The sequence below is a fragment of the Musca autumnalis genome, unplaced genomic scaffold, assembly GCF_047663935.1.
Source record: "Musca autumnalis isolate F117 unplaced genomic scaffold, ASM4766393v1 scaffold_5, whole genome shotgun sequence".
In the NCBI taxonomy this organism is placed as follows: domain Eukaryota; kingdom Metazoa; phylum Arthropoda; class Insecta; order Diptera; family Muscidae; genus Musca; species Musca autumnalis.
This window is the reverse complement of record NW_027412088.1, coordinates 39623890-39648623: the sequence shown is the minus strand read 5'-3', so window position 1 is coordinate 39648623 and position 24734 is coordinate 39623890. Positions and strand designations below refer to the sequence as shown.

At 39.1% G+C, this 24734-nt stretch overlaps 1 protein-coding gene across 1 annotated transcript in view; it reads right to left on the bottom strand.

The window, feature by feature from the left end:
• The window catches only part of Syn2 (Syntrophin-like 2), a 377372-nt gene that overhangs the window by 55810 nt on the left and 296828 nt on the right, over positions 1-24734 (bottom strand). The window contains exon 7 of the mRNA XM_073957890.1: positions 6154-6312. Within this exon, the coding sequence (XP_073813991.1) occupies positions 6154-6312 (159 nt within the window). The remainder of the gene's footprint in view (positions 1-6153; positions 6313-24734) is intronic.

Below are 24734 nucleotides of genomic sequence, written 5' to 3'. Positions count from 1 at the left end.
AAAAGCATACTTTCTTTCAGAAAGGGTCTATCCTTTTTAGAAAGGGTACATAAAAGCACCCTTTCATTCTGAAAGGGTATATAGGAGCATCCGTTCTTTCAGAAAGGGACTATAGAAGCACCCTTTCTTTCACAATGGGTCTATAAAAGTATCCTTTCTCTCAGAAGGTTCTATAGAAGCATCCTTTCTTTAAAAATGGGTCTATAGAAGCACAATTTCTTTCAAAAAGGGTCTATAGCAGCATCATTTCTTTCAAAAAGGGTCTATAGAGGCTTTCTATCTTTCAGAAAAAGTTAAAGAAACAATCTTTCTTTTAGAAAGTGCCTATGGAAGCACCCTTTCTTTCAGAAAGTGCCTATGGAAGCACCCTTTCTTTCAAAAAGAGCCTATGGAAGCACCCTTTCTTTCAGAAAGTGCCTATGGAAGCACCCTTTCTTTCAAAAAGAGTCTATAGAAGCACCCTTTCTTTCAAAAAGGGTCTATAGAAGCACCCTTTCATTCAACAAGGGTCTATAGAAGCACCATATCCTTCAAAAAGGGTCTATAGAAGCACCCTTTCATTCAACAAGGGTCTATAGAAGCACCATATCCTTCAAAAAGGGTCTATAGAAGCACCCTTTCATTCAACAAGGGTCTATAGAAGCACCATATCCTTCAAAAAGGGTCATAGAAACACCCTTTCTTTCAAAAAGGGTCATAGAAACACCCTTTCTTTCAAAAATGTCTATAGAAGAACCCTTTTTTTCAAAAAGGGTTTATAGAAGCGCCCTTTCTTTCAAAAAGGGTTTATAGAAGCGCCCTTTCTTTCAAAAAGGGTTTATAGAAGCACCCTTTCTTTCAAAAAGGGTCTATAGAAGCACCCTTTCTTTCAAAAAGGGTCTATAGAAGCACCCTTTCTTTCAGAAAGAGTCTATAAAAGCACCCTTTGTTTCAAAAAGGGTCTATAGAAGCACCCTTTGTTTCAAAAAGGGTCTATAGAAGCACCCTTTCTTTCAAAAAGGGACTATAGAAGCACCCATTCTTTCAAAAAGGGTCTATAGAAGCACCCTTTCTTTCAAAAAGAGTCTATAGAAGCACCCTTTCTTTCAAAAAGGGTCTATAGAAGCACCCTTTCTTTCAAAAAGGGTCTATAGAAGCACCCTTTCTTTCAAAAAGGGTCTACAGAAGCACCCTTTCTTTCAGAAAGAGTCTATAAAAGCACCCTTTGTTTCAAAAAGGGTCTATAGAAGCACCCTTTGTTTCAAAAAGGGTCTATAGAAGCACCCTTTGTTTCAAAAAGGGTCTATAGAAGCACCCTTTCTTTCAAAAAGGGTCTATAGAAGCACCCATTCTTTCAAAAAGGGTCTATAGAAGCACCATTTCTTTCAAAAAGGGTCTATAGAAGCACCCTTTGTTTCAAAAAGGGTCTATAGAAGCACCCTTTCTTTCAAAAAGGGTCTATAGAAGCACCCTTTCTTTCAAAAAGGGTCTATAGAAGCACCCTTTCTTTCATAAGAGTCTATAAAAGCACCCTTTGTTTCAAAAAGGGTCTATAGAAGCACCCTTTGTTTCAAAAAGGGTCTATAGAAGCACCCTTTCTTTCAAAAAGGGTCTATAGAAGCACCCATTCTTTCAAAAAGGGTCTATAGAAGCACCCTTTCTTTCAAAAAGGGTCTATAGAAGCACCCTTTGTTTCAAAAAGGGTCTATAGAAGCACCCTTTCTTTCAAAAAGGGTCTATAGAAGCACCCTTTCTTTCAAAAAGGGTCTATAGAAGCACCCTTTCTTTCAGAAAGAGTCTATAAAAGCACCCTTTGTTTCAAAAAGGGTCTATAGAAGCACCCTTTGTTTCAAAAAGGGTCTATAGAAGCACCCTTTCTTTCAAAAAGGGTCTATAGAAGCACCCTTTCTTTCAAAAAGGGTCTATAGAAGCACCCTTTCATTCAAAACGGGTCTATAGAAGCACCCTTTCATTCAAAAAGGGTCTATAGAAGCACCCATTCTTTCAAAAAGGGTCTATAGAAGCACCCATTCTTTCAAAAAGGGTCTATAGAAGCACTCATTCTTTCAAAAAGGGTCTATAGAAGCACCGATTCTTTCAAAAAGGGTCTATAGAAGCACCGATTCTTTCAAAAAGGGTCTTTAAAAGCACCCTTTCTTTCAAAAAGGGTCTATAAAAGCACCCTTTCTTTCAAAAAGGGTCTATAAAAGCACCCTTTCTTTCAAAAAGGGTCTATAAAAGCACCCTTTCTTTCAAAAAGGGTCTATAAAAGCACCCTTTCTTTCAAAAAGGGTCTATAAAAGCACCCTTTTTTTCAAAAAGGGTCTATAAAAGCACCCTTTCTTTCAAAAAGGGTCTATAAAAGCACCCTTTTTTCAAAAAGGGTCTATAAAAGCACCCTTTCTTTCAAAAAGGGTCTATAAAAGCACCCTTTCCTTCAAAAAGGGTCTATAAAAGCACCCTTTCTTTCAAAAAGGGTCTATTAAAGCACCCTTTCTTTCAAAAAGGGTCTATAAAAGCACCCTTACTTTCAAAAAGGGTCTATAAAAGCACCCTTTCTTTCAAAAAGGGTCTATAAAAGCACCCTTTCTTTCAAAAAGGGTCTATAAAAGCACCCTTTCTTTCAAAAAGGGTCTATAAAAGCACCCTTTCTTTCAAAAAGGGTCTATAAAAGCACCCTTTCTTTCAAAAAGGGTCTATAAAAGCACCCTTACTTTCAAAAAGGGTCTATAAAAGCACCCTTTCTTTCAAAAAGGGTCTATAAAAGCACCCTTTCTTTCAAAAAGGGTCTATAAAAGCACCCTTTCTTTCAAAAAGGGTCTATAAAAGCACCCTTTCTTTCAAAAAGGGTCTATAAAAGCACCCTTTCTTTCAAAAAGGGTCTATAAAAGCACCCTTTCTTTCAAAAAGGGTCTATAAAAGCACCCTTTCTTTCAAAAAGGGTCTATAAAAGCACCCTTTCTTTCAAAAAGGGTCTATAAAAGCACCCTTTCTTTCAAAAAGGGTCTATAAAAGCACCCTTTCTTTCAAAAAGGGTCTATAAAAGCACCCTTTCTTTCAAAAAGGGTCTATAAAAGCACCCTTTCTTTCAAAAAGGGTCTATAAAAGCACCCTTTCTTTCAAAAAGGGTCTATAAAAGCACCCTTTCTTTCAAAAAGGGTCTATAAAAGCACCCTTTCTTTCAAAAAGGGTCTATAAAAGCACCCTTTCTTTCAAAAAGGGTCTATAAAAGCACCCGTTCTTTCAAAACGGGTCTATAAAATCACCCTTTCTTTCAAAAAGGGCCTATAAAAGCACCCTTTCTTTCAAAAAGGGTCTATAAATGTACCCTTTCTTTCAAAAAGGGCCTATAAAAGCACCCTTTCTTTCAAAAAGGGTCTATAAATGCACCCTTTCTTTCAAAAAGGGTCTATAAAAGCACCCTTTCTTTCAAAAAGGGTCTATAAAAGCACCCTTTCTTTCAAAAAGGGTCTATAAAAGCACCCTTTCTTTCAAAAAGGGTCTATAAAAGCACCCTTTCTTTCAAAAAGGGTCTATAAAAGCACCCTTTCTTTCAAAAAGGGTCTATAAAAGCACCCTTTCTTTCAAAAAGGGTCTATAAAAGCACCCTTTCTTTCAAAAAGGGTCTATAAAAGCACCCTTTCTTTCAAAAAGGGTCTATAAAAGCACCCTTTCTTTCAAAAAGGGTCTATAAAAGCACCCTTTCTTTCAAAAAGGGTCTATAAAAGCACCCTTTCTTTCAAAAAGGGTCTATAAAAGCACCCTTTCTTTCAAAAAGGGTCTATAAAAGCACCCTTTCTTTCAAAAAGGGTCTATAAAAGCACCCTTTCTTTCAAAGAGGGTCTATAAAAGCACCCTTTCTTTCAAAAAGGGTCTATAAAAGCACCCTTTCTTTCAAAAAGGGTCTATAAAAGCACCCGTTCTTTCAAAACGGGTCTATAAAATCACCCTTTCTTTCAAAAAGGGTCTATAAAAGCACCCTTTCTTTCAAAAAGGGTCTATAAAAGCACCCTTTCTTTCAAAAAGGGCCTATAAAAGCACCCTTTCTTTCAAAAAGGGTCTATAAATGTACCCTTTCTTTCAAAAAGGGCCTATAAAAGCACCCTTTCTTTCAAAAAGGGTCTATAAATGCACCCTTTCTTTCAAAAAGGGTCTATAAAAGCACCCTTTCTTTCAAAAAGGGTCTATAAAAGCACCCTTTCTTTCAAAAAGGGTCTATAAAAGCACCCTTTCGTTCAAAATGGGTCTATAAAAGCACCCTTTCTTTCAAAAAGAGTCTATAAAAGCACCCTTTCTTTCAAAAAGGGTCTATAAAAGCACCCTTTCTTTCAAAAAGGGTCTATAAAAGCACCCTTTCTTTCAAAAAGGGTCTACAAAAGCACCCTTTCTTTCAAAAAGGTTCTACAAAAGCACCCTTTCTTTCAAAAAGGGTCTATAAAAGCACCCTATCTTTCAAAAAGGGTCTATAAAAGCACTCTTTCTTTCAAAGAGGGTCTATAAAAACACCCTTTCTTTTAGAAAGGATCTATAGAAGCACCCTTTCTTTCAGAAAGGATCTACAGAAGCACCTTTTCTTTTATAAAGGGTCTATAGAAGCACCCTTCCTTTCTATACGGGTCTATAGAAGCACCCTTTCTTTCAGAACCGATCTATAGAAGCACCCGTTCTTTCGGAACGGGTCTATAGAAGCACCCTTTCTTTTAAAACGGGTCTGTAGGAGCACCCTTTCTTTTAAAACGGGTCTATAGGAGCACCCTTTCTTTTAAAATACGTCTATAGGAGCACCCTTTCTTTTAAAACGGGTCTATAGGAGCACCCTTTCCTTTAAAACAGGTCTATAGGAGCACCCTTTCTTTTAAAACGGGTCTATAGGAGCACCCTTTCTTTTAAAACAGGTCTATAGGAGCACCCTTTCTTTTAAAACGAATCTAAAGGAGCACCCTTTCATTCAGAAAGAGTCTATAGAAGCACCGTTTCTTTTAGAAAGGGTCTATAGAAGCACCCTTTCTTTTAGAAATGGTCTACAGAAGCACCCTTTCTTTTAGAAAGGATATGTAGAATCACCCTTTTCGTTAGAAATTATCTATAGAAGCACTATTTCTGTCAGAAAGGGTATATCGAAGCATCCTTTCTTTCAGAAAGGGTCTATAGAATCACTCTTTTCCCAAGAACATTTTAAGAACTACACTATTATTCAATATATTTTAGAAATTTTATTCACAGTAACAACAATGTTGTGTTTGTAAAATTGTTAGTGTTTGTAATTCAAACATCTTCCTTCTTGATTATACCCTTTCACTGTTTTACTTCTCCACAGAATATGCCCTGACGTGACGGTGGAGCTAAGTAATTTCATTACTGAAGGGAACTAATTCCATTTCTATACATATTTACAGTGGTGCAGGGTATTATATAGTCGGACCCGCCCGACTCTGATCCTTTCGTTACTGGTTACTTGATTGTTATATTTCTATAGATGAAATGTGGTTTTATTTCACAAATAGAGACGCCCACAACTTATGGAATGAAACATTCCATCTATAGCTATGTATTGGTTTGTTGTATAGCACCGCGATGTTGTCATATTTGACATAAATAAAATTAAATGCATTTCTACAACAAGTGGTTTGCATGTAATATTACAAAAATTTATGCATTTTAAATAAAGAAGAGCATGTGAGTGTTTTTCCTAGAGTAGTAGTTATGTATGTATGTGAATTTGCACATTTGTTTACACTACGCTGAATACTAATTTAAATAAAATGGAAATTGTAGAGAAATATTTATGCAGAATGTTTTTTTTATTTTCCTAGAAAACGCATTAAATTTATGTATATCGACATAACAAATAGTTGCAAAAAAAGAGCAGGAAGTGGAACTGAATTATAAACATTGTGCCACCTGCATAGAGATAAGTTTAATATTTGATGCCGATGGCAGTGTTCCATATTCGTTTTGTTTTGCAAACTAAAAGTTTTTTCTTTTGTTTTTCTTCTTCTGTGACCATAGTTCAGATTGTTTTTAGTTTTTTTTAGAAAGTTCAATTTTTTCTGTGATTTGTTTGTGTCCCCCTTTTTTGGGGACGACGATTCATTTGGTACATGTTTGAGGACAACTGATATGAACGTTGTTTGGCATTCGATGTTGGGTATTACAATTTTGTTTGTTACTTACCGGTGGGGATTCAAACAGCATGACTTCCGTGCCTTTAAGTATTAAGAAACGAGGTTTGTAACTCTGCCATGAGATGTTATTATTGATGACACCTTCATTCACCCAGCCCATGTATTCAATACGTTCACCAACGGCAAAATTTCGATTATAAAGTTTCATCTAAAAGAAAGGAAAAGTAAGAAAGTTAAAATTATTACGATTTTAGGTAAAGGAATAATAACAGGTATGACATGTTGTGTTCTAGATAAGTCATATAATTAGTTTTTGTTTGCAATAAAAATGAAAAGAAGGTGAAACGGAAAATGATAATACTTTTGTTTCCAGTTGTACGGAAATTGAAATTTTTACTCCATATGAGTTTGTGAAGGAAGTTATTTTAAAACCAGTAAGAACAGGGTTAAGTAAGGAGGGAACTTTTTATACCCTCCACCACGAACCGTATTGAAGTGAATATGAACAATTAGTTTCATTTCGTTTATGAAAGTACTAAGATCTTTCTCTTATTCCTTGCAGGAGCAGAATATCTTATATGAACGCATATGTGGGGTCATATTTGTTCTTTCCAAAACATTGATAAATATTTACAATTTTCCGAATTGAGTTTTTGTATCCTCTGGCAACATTAAATTACAGCAATCTCTATTCGAAAATTTGACAGAAAAAGAAAACCCTCGAAAAACACAAAACAAGTTAGTTTTCTCTCTTCTGGGAACACAAAATTCCAATTAACAAACAATTCTGTAGAAAAATTTAACTAAAATCTTAAATGGGGCAGCTCTTATACTGTCTTATTTTTTCCAGGGGACTTGTTTTACCCGTAAAAATGTTTTGTACCTATGACTAAATACCAAATGTCAGCTATTCCGGTTGAATTAAAACTTAAAAAAAGGAAAATTGTGGGTATCGTTCTATGGCGGCTATGTGAAGATGTGGGCTCATAACGACAAATTACTGGTGATACGTTTTATGCCCCACAACGAAGACCAAATATCAAATTTCAGTCATTTCGATGGGATATTGAAGCCAAATCTTCAAAATACCGAAAATTGGAAGGACCGTTCTATGTGGGCTTTTTGAAGCAATACCGAAAAATGTCAGGTGGCTATTTCAACCTAGAATTTTATGCTGACGAAGAATATATGTATATACTTATAGAGTCTCCAACGAATATTTCGATGTGTTACAAACGGAATGAAAATTTTAATTATACCTTCCATATTATGGTGGAGGGTATAATAAGGCCGATATTACTGCCATACAGGCAATTTGATGGAATGTGTTTGGTTGCGGATTTTTAGCTGGCCGGAGGCTAAAAAATTTGGTCTCCAGCTTCTCGGCAGTGACTGAAAGACGTGTTAGAATTCGGATAAAAGCTAAATTTTTCAACATCAGCTTTATTTGTCACATGCTCCTACACGGAGGAAAAAACGCCTCTCTAACATATGTCCCAAACAACAGACACATAGGTACATAAAAAATTCCTAAGAAATACATAACAGACTTTAATAAAAAAACAAGTAAAAAAGTATCAGTCGGCTTTGCCGACAGAGATATAAATAACCTCAGCCTGTGTGTATTGAAATAATTTTTACCTAAAAACGTATGTATTTAGGGGGTTTTAAACATTTTGGGCGTTTGAACCGACAAAAGTGTTGATTAGGATTAAAGATCAAAAGTTTTGCTGAGGAGATACAAAAAAGAACCTTTCTCCAGCCATAGGTGCCATAGGAGGTTTTTACACCCAACTGGCTGTTTGCTCAAGAAGTATGGACTTGCCCCTGAAAAAAATTTTACCATCGTAATTGAGGCAGGTAATGCAAGTTGCTTTAACAAAAATCAATGTGATTCGATAGCAGGTCTTAAAGTGAACTTATCCGACATTTTGTATGAGAGGTACCGGATGGAGTGGACAAATATAGTCCATATTTCAACCTGATCTATATATTAGGATGTGTAAAGTATGGACCAATTCGGCCACTCCCTTCAAGAGTTACCGTACGAACAATTTGTCAGAACATTTTTGAACTTTTGTGAGGTAGGTACCTGAAGGAGTGGACCGATATGGCTTATCTTTGAACTTGAACTATGTCTGGACAAAATATTACTAAGGCCAAATTTTGGATCGAATCGGCAGATCCGTTCGAGAGTTATCTTGCGCTCCAACCACCTCACACGGAGTCATAGGGTTTTTTTTGCAACTTTCAGGCCATTTTCTCAGAAAGTATGGACCTGTCCCTGATGAATCTTGCACCGTCGTATGGGGGGGCAGTGAATACAAGCTAAAACAAAAATCAAAGCGATTCGAGGGATGGCCTTAAACTGAACTTTCCCGAAATTTTGTGTGGGAGGTACACGAAGATGTGGACCGATTGAGTCCATATTGAAACCTCATCTAAGTCTGGTAGACATTTCACGATTTGCAAAGTATGGACCAAATCGGTTACTCCGTTCAAGAGTTATGGTACGTACAAATTTTTCGAACATTTTCAAATTTTTGTGGGGGAGGTACCGGAAGGAGTGAACCGATATAACCCATCTTCGAACTTAAACTAAGTTTGGACAAAATATTACGAAAGTCAAACTAAGTTTGGACAAACTATTACGAAAGCCAAACCGAATCGATTGATCCGTTCGAGAGTTATCGTGCGCTCCAGCCAGACAGACAGACAGACGGACGGACATTGCTAAATCAACTCCAAATTGTCTGAAACACATTTCGTCCAAACATACTTGGGGTCTAAAACCATTATTTCGATGAGGAACATTTTGCCCGTATGAAAGTGTATATACCCTTTCTAGCCTAATATCCTCAAATGTTAAATTTCGGGTAGATCCGTCAAAAAATGATGCCAACCAAAACCATCAAAATACCGAAAATCGGGAGGTACCATTATATGGGGCCTATACCAAACTATGGACCTATATTGACAACTTTTGGTGGAGAAGTGTTGTGCACAATTGAAGCTTGGCATGTCTAATTTCTGCAAGTTCGGTCAAGAAATACAGCTAAAATTCTTAAATACCGAAAATCAGGAGGTACGCTTAAATGGACCTATACCAACAAGTGTAACTAAATTGAACATTTTAAGTGAGAACGTTTTGTGACCACTGGGAATATCAAATATCAAATTACGGGTAAATCCGTCAAACAATGTAGCTAAAACCCTAAATTCCGAAAGAGAAGTATCAAATTTCAAACGACAGCTAGCTCGGTTAAGAATTGTAGCTAAAATCCCTAAAATTCCGAAAATCGGGAGGTACGGTTATATGGGGGCTATACCAAAGCAAGGACCTATGTTGTTGATTTTTGGTATAGAATTTTCGTGACCACTAGTTACCTCAAATGTCAAAGGACAGCTATTTCGGTTAAGAATTGTAGCTAAAATCCTCAAAATACCGAAAATCTGGAGGTACCGTTATATGGGGCTTATACCAAAGCACGAACCCATGTTGACGAATTTTGGTAGAGAAGTTTTGTGACCCCTAGTTACCTCAAATGTCAAATTACAGCTATTTAGGCTACGAACTTTAGCTAAAATCCTCAAAATACCGAAAATCTGGAGGTACCGTTATATGGGGCTTATACCAAAGCACGAACCCAGGTTGAAGATTTTTGGTGGAGAAGTTTTGTGACTACTGGGAACCTCAATTGTCAAGTTACAGTTACAGTTCAATTAAAAATTGTAGCTAAAATCCTGAAAATACCGAAAATCGGGAGGGGGCTATACCAAACATGGACCTATGTCGATGATTTTGGAATATACTTTTTTTGGTCACTAGGAACCCTTAATGTCAGTTTATAACTAAGTCGATCTGAAAATGTAACTAAAAACGTCATAATACCTTAAATCGGGCGGCATCGTTATATGGGGGCTGTACCAAAACGGTGACCAATATAGCCCATCACCGGGCTTGACCTGCCTGCAACAAAAAGACGCACCTTTTCAACATTTCAGCGTTCAATCTCCTTTTTTGTGGATTCTAGAGTGATTACAATAGACGGAGGGACGGACGAACTGACGGACATGCATAGATCTACTCAGAATTGTACCCTGATTAAGAATATATCGCTCATTTACTCGAAGAGTGACATAACTCAAAAAATTGGGTTTTTGAGTTAGCAATTTCTATTTTTTCTACGATTTCTACTCTATATTGTGTCAAATTTTCAAGTTGATGTCTCTAAAACTCAACGAGTTACAGCTTATTTGCTGGGAGTTTGGCATAAGTAATCATAAGATTATGATTCACTTAAGCACTTCAAGTCATGCTTGATCTTGCACAGAAATTTAGACCTGCGCAAGCAAATATGGTAGTGCTTAGTCTGTTTAAGGGAAAATTTCTTCGAAATATACATAAAAGGGCAAACATGCGCTGATGGTGAATCTCGACGTCGTTTGAACTACGAGCTGTATCGGTTATACAACGACAGCAGTGTAGTTAAACGTATCAAGATACTACGATTGCGTTGGCTAGTCCATGTTATAAGAATGAGCGATGATGGATCAGCTTAAATAGCGTGTAGATACGGGCCGCATGGCCGAACATTAGAGTGGCTTTATAATATCGATGTCTGATTTTTTTATGCAGCACCCCCACTAAAGTGTTTAGTTTTGTTAGATTTTAAGATTGCCAAAGTTTGAGCACAATCGGAATATGGTAACACGTGCCACTGGGACCTCAAAGTTTCCATGGGGACTCTTTATATAGCCTATATTAAAATCCGACCCGATTTTTAAAATTTTTTGTAGGATTACTTGCTTAGCCACAGAAATGAACTGGTCAAATTTTCTCTTCGATTGGACAATAAATGTGGCCTTTGGAGCAATTTCATGAAAATTCACCTTTGACCCCATACAAATTACTATGGAAACTTTGAGGCCCCAGTGGCACGTGTTTACATATACCGATTGTACTCAAACTTTGGCAATCTTAAAATTTAACAAAACTAAACATTTTAGGGTGTTGCCGCCTAAAAAATTCGACATAGATTGTTTCCCTTTGAGTTAAAACCACTCTACTGCACATACAGAACTGTAAGGCCACGGCTTCGATGAAGTAAACAAGGGGAAGACGAGATCGAAAAACGCCGTATTCCAAGTAAAGCAACAAATAGAGAGGAATGGAAATATCTTCTTAGTTCGACTTATAGGGAAAGTTAAGGATTTACTAAGTAAGTAAGTATAAAATTATACTTACACACAATACATTTAAACATTTCACTTTTTCTTTTGCATCACCACCACTTTATAAGACATAAATTCCCTTCATTGTGTGACCTTTGATAAAAATTGTGAGAAATAAAAGCTGCGACAGGAGTGTAAAGTTGAAACAATATGTCACTTTAAGAGATCGTAAATTCTTCAATGACAAATTCCGTTTTATTTTCATTTCTATTTTATTTTCAGTTTCTTGAAAAGCGAAATAATATGACAAACAAAAACGTCAAGAATAATGTCAACACCAACAGACAGGCATTTGAGCATATCTATCGATGACAGATGTACGATACTCATGCAAACCTACATACTCGTACATACCTACATCCATACATTGAATTTAATGCTGTAAATATTTTACACTTTTTATGGCATCAATTTTCAAAGCAATTTATGATGCTCAAGCAATGCTTGAATTCTCCTCTTTGAGGTGTTTTGTTGTTTTTTTTTTATGTATGTATCACTCGAATGTTTGATGTTTTGGGATACTTAGATGTGAGATATTCTACAGAAAATATTTGATTCTTGAATGTTGCATTAAGGTAGAGTCTTCATAAACCAAAGCTGTGACGGTACCCAACAATATTTTAAAAAGGTATCCTTAGGATAGGATTTGGACTATTACAAACGCAGCTGCAATATTCATAGCTACTGATGATATATGTATATCATCAATTTCTATCAATAATTATATTTGTCATTCCGTTTGTAACAGAGCGAAATATTCGTCGGAGATCCTATAAAGTATATGACACATTTTTTCATATAGTGGTTCTAGATTTCCTATATTATTGCTGTGTTTATGCTGCTCATCAGCAAAACATTTCAGTATATTTTGAGATTTTAGATTAACGGTTCCACAGATATCGTGCCTTGAAAAAGTCGAATTCTGTAAAAACCGTATTGAAAGAAATACTGATAACTTCTTTAACCTTGGTCTATATAGAAAAAAATAATTTATTGTTTTTTAGCTATCTGAAATTTGGTATTAAGTCTTCGTTAGGTGTATGAAACTGTACACCTGATATTTGTCCTCATAGATCCACGCCTTCATATATAGCCCCCATTGAACGGTATCTCCAGATTTACTATATTTTGAAGGTTGTGGCCTCAATGTCTCACCGAAATGACTGAAATTTGATATTTAGTCTTCGTTGGGGGTATAAAACTTTCCACCTGAAATTTGTCAGTTTAGGTCCACGTCTTCATATAGCCCCCATAGAACGGTACCTCCCGATTTTCGGTATTTTTAAAGTTGTGGCCTCAATATCCCACTGAAACTCGATACGTTTAACTATATTCATGTCTTTGTATAGCTGATATAGCTCGTGGTTCATACGACGTCGATATTTACCGTCAACGCAAATCGGCCCGTGGATCTTTCGCAGAATTTTCCTCTCAAACACACCAAGCACTGCCTTATCTGCTTGCGCAAGTACCCATGATTCGGAGCCATACATTAGCAAGGGTAGTATCAGCTTTTTGTATAGTGCTATTTTTGTTTGACGAGATGTGGCTTTGTTTTTAAATTGCTTACTTAAACCATAGTAGCATCTGTAGGCCAATACAATTCTTCTTCTTATTTCACAACTGATGTTGTTTGTTGTGTTAGTGGCAGTGCCGAGGTAGACGAAGTCTTTAACTACCTCAAAATTGTAGGTACCAACTTCCACAGTTGGTCCGAGCTCTATGGACGCTTTTCGCGTCGACACCATCAATTTGGTCTTTTCGTCGTTTACCGCCAGACTCATTTTCGCAGATTCTCCTTCGACCTCCCTAAAGGTATCAGTTACTTCCTTTACTGATCGTCCTATGATGTCTATGGCATCAGCATAAGCAAGTAACATGTGGCTATTGGTGTAAATTGTGCCATTTCTTTTGACATTTGCATCTCGTATTACCTTTTCCAGCAAAATGTTGAATAGGTCACACGAAAGGCTGTCTCCTTGTCTGAAACCTCTTTTGGTACTGAACTGTTCGGAGAGGTTCTTTCCAATTTTAACTGAGGACCTAGTATCAGTTAAAGTCATCTTACAAAGCCGGATGAGCTTTGCGGGGATACCAAATTCAGACATTGCATGAAATACCTTTGATCGGAGGGGACTGTCGAATTCTGCTTTATAATCGACAAAAAGGTGATATGTGTCGATCTGCTTCTCTTGGGTCTTCTCCAGGATTTGCCGCAGGCTAAATATCTGGTCAATGGCGGACTTGTTAGGTCTAAAGCCGCATTGGTATGGTCCAATTATTTCGTTGACCATTGGCTTTAGTCGTTCGCACAATATCCCCGACACTATCTTATAGGCAATAGGGAGAAGACTTATGCCCCTATAGTTGGAGTATACAGTCTTGTCTCCTTTCTTGTTGACGGGACATAGGATGTTCAGGTTCCAATCGTCGGGTACGCGTTCTTCCTGCCAGATGGTGCTAACTAGCTGATACATACACCTTATCGGCGCGTCGCCTCAGTTTTTAAACAGCTCGGCTGGTAAGCCATTGGCTCCTGCTGCTTTATTATTCTTCAGCCGGTTGATTGCTGTTTTTACTTCATCTTGGCTGGGCGGTATACATTCTATACCATCTTCTGGATTTGGATCTGTGGTATCATCGCCTTCGCTACTATTGGGTACCCGCAGATTGGAGAAATGTTCCTTCCATATCCTGAGCACGCTATCTGTATCTGTTACCAGATTACCTTGCTGGTCTCTACAGAAGGATGTGCCTGCGCCAGAGGTCCGCAAAATGCATATAAAAGGCACACTCTATTGCCTTTTCCCAAAAGCGAATAGTGCAGTGCTTTGCATATAAAAAATATGAATGTGCAAAAAGCAGATTCACCCCAAAAACTGATTCACTGCTTTAGTGCATGCTTGCTTGCTTTTACATTTGTATTCACACGATTCGCAAATGCAGTATGCACAATACTGCATTCACCACACAGTATCGTACCATCTTCTGTTTGAATAAATGAATACATTTGCCAAATTTCGGTTTTTCTTTGAGTTTCTTTAATTATAGGATAAACTAAACTAGTAATTGTTTTTATTGTCTCAACATTAATTTTTATAGCCTACACCACTATGTGGGGAGGGTATTATAAGTTGGTTTTGGCCAAAAAGCTTGTAACGCATCGAAATAATGGTCGTAGACCCATACATATATATATCAAAATGAATGTCTGAGTCGATCTGGCTATGTGTGTCCGTCCGTCTGTCCGTCCGTCCGTCCGTCTGTCCGTCTGTCCGTCTGTCCATCTAAACCTTGTAATCACGCTACAGGTCGCAATTTTGATCGGATCGTCACGAAATTTTGCATGTTGATAGGGGTCCCGGAGGGGAAGAAGCCTATTGATTTTGGTGATGGTCGGATAATATTTAGGGGTCGGAAAGGGCAAAAAAACTTAGGTGGATAAAATGACAACGTTTTTTCCAAAGCGAATATCTCAGCTTCTATACGGGGTATACCAAAAGCAAAACCTGACAATGAAAGAAGAAAATATCGCCTTTCTAATGATGTAAAGCAGGTGCTCGTAGGTAATCAAACAACGAAGATATAACAATAGTAGCAAATAAAACCCCAATTTTCATTTTTGCGATTTTAACTACATTGACGAATATCACAGCTTTGGTTGAAAACTTTCCAAAAGCAAAGTCTGACTATGAAAGTAGAAGATCCCGTCTTCACAGTGATGCAAACTAGGTCGGCGTAGGTAACCAAATAACGGAGATATCGCAATAGTCGGTAATACATCCCATTTTTCTATTTTTTTGGAAATCACACTACAGGTCGCAATTTTAATCGGATCGTCACGAAAACTTAAGGGTTAATGGGGGTCTCAAAGATGAAGAAGCCTATTGATTTTGGTGTTGGTCGGATAATAATTAGGGGTCGGAATGGGCAAACACTTATTTGGAGAAAAGTCAACATTTTATTTTAAAACCAATATCTCTGTTTCTTTAAGAGGTATATCAAAAGCAAAACCTGGCAAGGAAAGTAGAAAATATCGTAGGTGGTCAAATAGCAGAGATATGGCAATAGTCGATAATGCATCCCATTTTCCGATTTTCTTGTAATCACGCTACAGGTCGCAATTTTGATCGGATCGTCACGAAATTTTGGGGGTTAATGGGGGTCCCAAAGAGAAAGAAGCCTATTGATTTTGATGATGGTCGGATAATATTCAGGGGTGGAATGGGCAAACACTTATTTGGAGAAAGGTCAACGTTTTATTTCAAAGCCAATATCTCTGTTTATTTAAGAGGTACATCTAAAGCAAAACCTGGCAAGGAAAGTAGAAAATATCACCTTTACAAGGATGTAAAGCAGGTTGTCGTAGGTGGTCAAATAGCAGAGATATGGCAATAATGCGTCCTATTTTCCAATTTTTTTGTAATCACGGTTTTTTTGTAATCGGTCGCAATTTTCATCGGATCGTCACGAATTTTTTGGGAGTTGATGCGGGGTCCCACAGAGGAAGAAGCCTATTTAGTTTGGTGATGGTCGGATAATATTCAGGAGTCGGAATAAGCGAAAAGCTTATGTGGAGAAATGTCAACGTTTTTTATGCGAATATCTCCGCTTCTGGTTGGAGTATTCCAAAAGGCAGAAGAAAAGATCTCGTTTATATTGATGCAAAGTATGTTGGCGTAAGTGAGCAAACCGAGATATTGCAAAATTCAGTAATATACCCAATATTTCCATTTTTTGTAATCATGCTACAAGTTGGAATTTTGATCGGATAGTGACAAAATTTTTGGGGGTAGATGGGGGCCCCACAGAGGAAGAAGCCTATTGATTTTGGTGATAGTCGGATAATATTTAGGGGTCGGAATGGGGAAAAACTCATTTGGAGACAAATTCAAAGTTTTTTTCTTTGTGAATATATCGGCTTCTAGTAGGGGTATACCAACGGCAAAGCCTGTCTATGGAAGAAGAAAATATTACATTTACATTGGTGTAAAGCAGGTTGGCGAAGGTGGTCAAACAAGGGAGATACCACAATAGTCGGTAATGCATCCAATTCTTCCATTTTTTGCAATCAAGCTACAGGTCGTAATTTTGATCGGATTGTCACGAAATTTTGGTTGCTTATGGGGGTCCCAGAGAGAAAGAGGCATATTATTTTTGGTGGTAGTCGGATTATATTCCCTAAAAGAAATGTTTACCAGTGAAAAGCTTATGCACAGGGGTAGTGGTGTAGGGTATCACATGGTCGGCTCCGTCCCGACTATAGCCTTTGCTCACTTGTTTTATGTTTATTAACATGTAAATTTGACCAGAAATATCTACTGCTTTTTGTAATGCAACGTGCGTTTTCGAAGGCAGCGTGCAAAAAAAAGGCAACGAGTTCTTGTAGTGTGTTGTGTGTCTGCAATTGGCACACACTCATGAAAGTAAAGTCAAAGCAAGCAATAGCATTAAACAGAGATGGCAATAGCAAGCAATGAAAAAAGCACGAAATCCCGAATATGCATTAAAAGCGAGTAGCATTTTGCGGACCTCTGGCCTGCACCAAAGCCATCTGTTTGATGTTTCACTCCTTGGAAGAATTTTCGGACTTCATTCCGGCTCCTGTACATCTCGATTTTTTCACACTCCCGCTTTTCCATTTCTCTCTTTTTTCTTGCAGAAAATACGTTTCTCTTCCCTCCTTTTCTCCCGATATATCCCTCGTGCGCTACACGTTGCTACTGATTGCAAAGTAGCTCTATATGCCGCATTTTTCTCTTCGGTGGCAGCACGACACTTCTGGTCATACCATGAATTCCTTTGTGGAGGTCTCTGGAATCCAAGTATGGATTTTGCGGCTGTTTGCATGGAGTGGGACAAGGAACGCTCGCATTAAGCAATTAGGCTAGTTGATTGGAATATGCTGTGGCTATCTGTTGTGTTAACAGTCTATCGATGTCCAACTTCCGCGTTGTGTCTGTTCGTGCTTTATTTGCAACGTTTAGACGGGTACGTACCTTTGCTGCAACAAGGTAGTGGTCCGAATCAATGTTTGCGCCTCGGAACGATCGAACATCCAACACGCTCGATGAATGTCTTCCATCTATCACAACATGATAAATTTGATTACTTGTTCTTTGATCTGGAGACAGCCAAGTGCCCTTATGAATATCGAGATGCTTAAATCTGGTACTGCTAACTTACTTACTTACTTACTTACTTAGTTGGCCCATTACAGAACATTTGTTCCATAGACCGAACTAAGAAAAGATCTCCATTCCTCTCTGTTTTTCGCTTGACTTTTTGGAATACCGCGCCTTTCCATTTCTTCATCCACTTGTGTGCTCCATCGAAGCTTAGGCCTGCCGATTCTGCGTGCACCGCCATGTGGCATGTATTCATACGCCTTTTAAGCGGGTTCATCATCGCTCATTCTCATGATATGGCCTAGCCAACGCAATCGTTGCATCTCGATACGTTTAACTATATTCATGTCTTTGTATAGCTTATATAGCTCGTGGTTCATACGACGTCGATATTCACCGTCAACGCAAATCGGCCCGTAGATCTTTCGAAGAATTTTCCTCTCAAACACACCAAGCACTGCCTTATCTGCTTGCGCAAGTACCCATGCTTCGGAGCCATACATTAGCACGGGTAGTATCAGCGTTTTGTATAGTGTTATTTTTGTTTGACGAGATGTGGCTTTGTTTTTAAATTGCTTACTTAATCCATAGTAGCATCTGTTGGCCAATACAATTTTTCTTCTTATTTCACAACTGATGTTGTTTGTTGTGTTTATGGCAGTGCCGAGGTGGACGAAGTCTTTAACTACCTCAAAATTGTAGGCACCAACTTCCACAGTTGGTCCGAGCTCTATGGACGCTTAGCGCGTCGACACCATCAATTTGGTCTTTTCGCCGTTTACCGCCAGACCCACTTTCGCAGATTCTGCTTCGATCTTCCTAAAGGTATCAGTTACTTCCTTTACTGATCGTCCCATGATGTCTATGCATCAGCATAAGCAAGTAACATGTGACGATTGGTGTAAATTGTGTAATTTATTTTGACATTTGCATCTCGTATTACATTTTCCAGCAAATGTTGAATAGGTCACACGAAAGGCTGTCTCCTTGTCTGAAACCTCTTTTGGTACTGAACTGTTCGGAGAGGTTCTTTCCAATTTTAACTGATGACCTAGTGCTAGTTAAAGTCGGATGAGCTTTGCGGGGATACCAAATTCAGACATTGTATGGAATACCTTTGATCGGAGGGGACTGTCGAATTCTGCTTTATAATCAACAAAATGGTAATATGTGTCGATCTGCATCTCTTGGGTCTTCTCTAGGATTTGCCGCAGGGTAAATATCTGGTCAATGGTGGACTTGCCAGGTCTAAAGCCACATTGGTATGGTCCAATTATTTCGTTGACCATTGGCTTTAGTCGTTCGCACAATATCCTTGACACTATCTTATAGGCAATAGGGAGAAGACTTGTCTCCTTTCTTGTTGACGGGACATAGGTTGCTCAGGTTCCAATCGTCGGGTACGCGTTCTTCCTGCCAGATGGTGCTAACTAGCTGATGCATACACCTTATCAGCGCGTCGCCTCCGGTTTTAAACAGCTCGGCTGGTAAGCCATCGGCTCCTGCTACCTTATTATTCTTCAGCCGGTTGATTGCTGTTTTTACCTCATCTTGTCCGAGTGGTATACATTCTATACCATCTGCTGGGATTGGATCTGTGGTATCATCGTAATCGCTACTATTGGATACTCGCAGATTGGAGAAATGTTCCTTCCATATCCTGAGCACGCTATCTGTATCTGTTACCAGATTACCTTGCTGGTCTCTACAGAAGGATGTGCCTGCACCAAAGCCATCTGTTTGATGTTTCACTCCTTGGTAGAATTTTCGGACTTCATTCCGGCTCCTGTACATCTCGATTTTTTCACACTCCCGCTTTTCCATTTCTCTCTTTTTCTTGCGGAAAATACGTTTCCCTTCCCTCCTTTTCTCCCGATATCTCTCTCGTGCGCTACGCGTTGCTACTGATTGCAAAGTAGCTCTATATGCAGCATTTTTCTCTTCGGTGGCAGCGCGACACTTCTGGTCATACCATGAATTCGTTTGTGGAGGTCTCTGGAATCCAAGTATGGATTTTGCGGCTGTTTGCATGGAGTGGGCAATATGTTGCCATTGCGCTAATATGTTATCGGGACAAGGAATGCTCGCATTAAGCAATTGGGCTAGTTGAGTGGAATATGCTGTAGCTATTTGTTGTGTTTGCAGCCTATCGATGTCCAGCTTCCGCGTTGTGTCTGTTCGTGCTTTATTTGCAACGTTTAGACGGGTACGTACCTTTGCTGCAACAAGGTAGTGGTCCGAATCAATGTTTGCGCCTCGGAACGGTCGTACATCCAACACGCTGGATGAATGTCTTCCATCTATTACAACATGATCAATTTGATTACTTGTTCTTTGATCTGGAGACAGCCAAGTGCCCTTATGAATATCGACATGCTTAAATCTGGTACTGCTAACTACCATATTTTTTGCAGCTGCAAAGTCCATCAGACTCATACCATTGTCCGATGTTTCACTGTGGAGACTGAATTTCCTGACTGTTGGGCCAAAGATATTCTTCTTTCCAATTTTGGCATTAAAATCGCCTAGAATGATTTTAATGTCATGGGCAGGGCAACGGTCATATGTTTCTACTAAGCGCTTGTAAAATATATCTTTGGTCTGTTCGTCCTTTTCTTCAGTGGGAGCATGAGCGCAAATAAAGCTGATGTTGAAGAATTTAGCTTTTATTCGAATTGCAGCAAGTCTTTCATTCACTGGGGTGAAGCTGGATATCAGATGTTTTAGTCTCCGACTAACTACGAATCCGCAACCAAACTCATGCTTTGTGTCATGGCAGCTACAATACACCGCGTCACCTTTAGGTGTTGTTGTGACGCCTTTCCCTATCCATCGTATTTCCTGTATGGCAGTAATATCGGCCTTGTACTTTTCAAGTACGTTTGCCAATGTGAAGACTGCACCTTCTCTATAAAGAGTGCGAACATTCCAGGTGCAGATTCGCAGATCATGGTCCTTAAAACGTTTGCGGGGTTCGTCAACTTTAGAGGGGTTTGTTTTTCTTTTCATTCGTTTTTTCTTAGTAGGCTGTTTTTTCTAGGGGAGGGTTACTAACCCGACGCCCAAACCCAAGTTTTTAACGTTCTTATGGGTGAACGCGCGGCACATGTTAGCTCACTACCTTTAACGGGTGTTAAAGGCATTTCCCAGGGGACACCACGGGGAGGTCAGTGTCCACTTGAGATGAAAGAGGGACCAAGATAAATCCTGGGCTTTGCCATGTTAAAACCGGTCAGGACCGTTCCTTGGTATCTTCCATCCCCTACGGCTGTGGTTGTACATTTTTCTATTGTATAGACTTGTCTGAAGAGAATGTTAAACAGAACCGGTAAGGAAAGAAGTAAAGTCGGTCGGGGCCAACTATATGATACCCTACATCACTGTGAATATGTAAAATATATATTGGGAGCTATACCGAAATCTGAACCGATAACAAAATAATATGGCACACTTATTTCTGGACCAAATTCCGTCACACGTTCCAAATTTCATCGAAATCGGACATATATAGTGTGTTTTGTGCAGCAAATACGTAAAATCGGGCGAAAATATGTATGGGAGCTATATCCAAATCTGAAGCGATTTCAATATAATTTGGCACATTTATTCCCTGACCGAATATGTTAAATATATATTGGGAGCTATACTGAAATCTGAACCGATAACAAAATAATATGGCACACTTATTTGTGGACCAAATTCCGTCACACGTTCCAAATTTCATCGAAATCGGTCTTATTTATGTAGCGTGTTTTGTGCAGCAAATACGTAAAATCGGGCGAAAATATGTATGGGAGCTATATCCAAATCTGAAGCGATTTCAATATAATTTGGCACATTTATTTCTAGGCCGTGTTTGGTGCAGCAAATACTTGAAATCGGCCGAAAATATATATGGGAGCTATATCCAAATCTTAAGCGATTTTGATATAACTTGGCACATTTATTTCTAAAACGAATTCAGTCACACATTCCAAATGTCATAAGATTTGGAATGATTCAATTATATTTACGAAATGTCTCATATGGTCTCGTACATTTCATCTGAAGTACACTATAAAATGGAAACTTGTAAAAAGAGCCATCTCAAAAAGCCGTTAATAAAAAGGATATTTTGTAAATGTTGTCCAAAAGAAACAAGAACTTCAATGGTAGGACATTGTATAGCCGGTACATAGTCGTTCGTTCCATTTACTACAAATACATGGCGATGAGTACCTGATGCTTTAAACTAAAACACACATACGCACATACTCAGCATGCATATACATTTCCGTTATTTTTTCCTATGGAAATTTTGTGTGTTTTTGCTACATCTACATCTTTGTAGAGCAAAATGTGTGCGAATGTAGGGCTGCTTACTTTCAGCTATGCTTTTAGATGTAATATAATAACAACAAGTGTAAGCTATGATGGAAACCAAGAACGAACTGTGTTTTCAGAACGGAAATAATATTTAACCATAGAGAGAGTCTTTTTCAAATCTGCATGATTTGACACACATTTACAAAATTGACAAGAAAGCTTTGAAATTTGGCCTAGAAAATCTTTTTGCATTCTTTGCACAGTTTGTTTGGTCTTCGTTGTTTTGTTTGTATTGAACAAACAAAACTGTTGTCGGACCAGTATTTGCCTGATTTGCCATCACAAATGGCAATATCTTCTTTTGGGGGAATGTTACCAAAAACACAGCATCTCTATAACAGTAGCCCATGGTGGTAGCTGACAATGATATGCTGCATTAGTTTGATGACATTTTTAGAATGCTTTGCATTTCAATGGGATGTAAGTCTTCTATAGGATATCAAGGAACGTAAGTGGTGATGATGACATGTCTTTAGCCGTAATATTTTTGAAGGGTTGGTGAGTTGGAGTTAGACTTTATGGATTCAGATCAGAGGATACAGATCAGAGGATCTTCGATGGAGTTTCGATGCGTTGTCTGACAGGCTTTTGATTGGAATATTAGCAGAATATTGTTTCTTTTATGGGTGACGTAGTGGATGGAAGATACCAAAGGCCTTGACCGGCTTTAACATCTCAAACCAACGACTTATCTTCAATGACAAGTGTCACTGATTTTCCCGTGGTGTCACCTGGGGTAATGCCTTTAACATCAGTTAAAGTTAGTATCCTAAGAACAATAAGAAGTTAAAATGATTAAGTTAGACAGGGCAGGACCATAAAATGTTCTAAACTGAAAGTGAGTAATTATTTCCATTTCATGTCTACAAATTTAGGTGGAGATATTTTATGACCAAATTAGGTCAGAAAATGTATCTAAAAATATATTTAATACGGTGGTACCATTGTATGGGGGCTATACCAAAACATGGACCTATATTGAAATCTTTTAGTGGAGATGTGTTGTGACCACTAGGAATCTCAAATGGCAAATTACACCTAATTCATTTAAAAATTCTTGCAAAATTGCAGTACCAAAACATGGTCCTATGACGACAATATTTGATGGAGATATTTTGCTACCATTGGGAAACCTAAATTTAAAATTGGTAGTCAAAATACCTAAATTTTGGGTCGTACCATTATGTGGGGGCCATACCAAACCGTAGATCGATGTTGACAATTTTTGGTGAAGAAGTTTCGGGAGTGCAGGGAATCTCAAATGTCAAATTACACTTATTTTGGTCAAAGATTGTAGCTAAGGACACTCGGAAGCAAATGTATAGCATTTCAGTTCAATTATTGTGGAAGCTACAGTGATTACAACAGACGTAAATGACTAGATCGACAATCCCACGGCAGCGGGTTCTTTCGTACCGGATTGACCCGGAACAACACAAAATCATCGTTCCAGCCAGCGGCTGCCACCTCAGTGACCGAATTCTTTTGGTCCGTGCCGGGACTGAGGAAAACCCAGGACCAATATATCTGTGCTCAGATGTCACAACCGCATCTTCACCCACATCCAACCTTCGGTGAGATGCAATAGATATCAGGAGTGGGTGCATCTTAGGGGTTGCTCTGGACTTGTCCATGTGAGGGACTACGACAGGGACTATGTTGCTGCATGCTGCGTGAACACAGTCCCCAGTGAGTCGTCGTCGGAATACGAAACTCCCTCGTCGTCTGACTACGAAACTCCCCCGCAGTCCCCTCGACAACAACCGAACGCGCAGCCTTTAACACCAGCCGTTGTTGTCCCAATCCCAGAGAATGCATCCTTTTTGCAATTTAATTGCAATGGACTCCAAGGTAAGATCGAGGAAATAGTAGATTTCATGAGTCGGAAGAACATCAAGGTCGCTGCGGAAAGATTGCACCAGAAGTGGAGGTGGGGGTTAGCTTTCCTATTGCACCAGTCTGTCCAGTACAGACCTATCTCGCTTGAGCCTGTCTCTAATGACCCGTACATGGAATGTATGGGGGGTAGCAGTCATGTGTGGAACTGCCGAGATAGAGTTGCTGAACGTATACATCCCGCCGAGAAATAGCTGTATCTCAGATTATGTGCCTAACATTAGCCCGCTTTTGGAAGTTCATAATCGTCTGGTCATGGGGGACATTAATGCGCATCATGAGATGTGGCATTCGGCCCTCGGAGGTACAGCGCTGGCTGAGCAGATTGACAGCTCTACGTTTTGCACGGTCAATGAGGACGCCCCTACTAGAATTAGAGGAGAGTGTCACAGCTCGCCAGACATAACCATCGTGTCACCTGGTCTGACAAATGACGGGTTGCCAGGTACCCGTCATTTCCCTTGGATCAGACCATCTCCCCATAATTGTCTCCATTAGCAGACCACCCGATTTCATTACCTCTGAACGCCGCACATTCGTCAATCATAAAAAAGCTGATTGGCCGGGTTTCAGAGAGTTCACCAATCACCGCTTCAGAGAACTGCCCAATCCTTCTGATGTTCGGGTAGCGGAAAGGACGTTCCGAGACACCATCACTGCTGCAGCCGCTCGCCATATCCCTGCTGGTCGAATACCCGAAGTAAGACCAAACTTCCCAGCAGAGGCGACGGGATTAGCAAATGAGCGTGATGAGCTTCGCCGAACCAACCCCCAGGGTCAGGGAGCTGACATTGGAAGTTAACAGGCTGGTCGGCGAGCATAAGCGCAGCAAGTGGTTAAATCATCTGAAGAGTTGCAACATTGGAGCCGGAATAGGTGAATTGTAGGCAACGGTTAAGTCACTCTCGAACCCTGGAAGAAGGGAAGATAGGACCTCAGTCACTTTTGGCGACGTTACGTTGACTGACCCGAAGAGGTGCGCAAGTTATTTCAATCGACAGTTTGT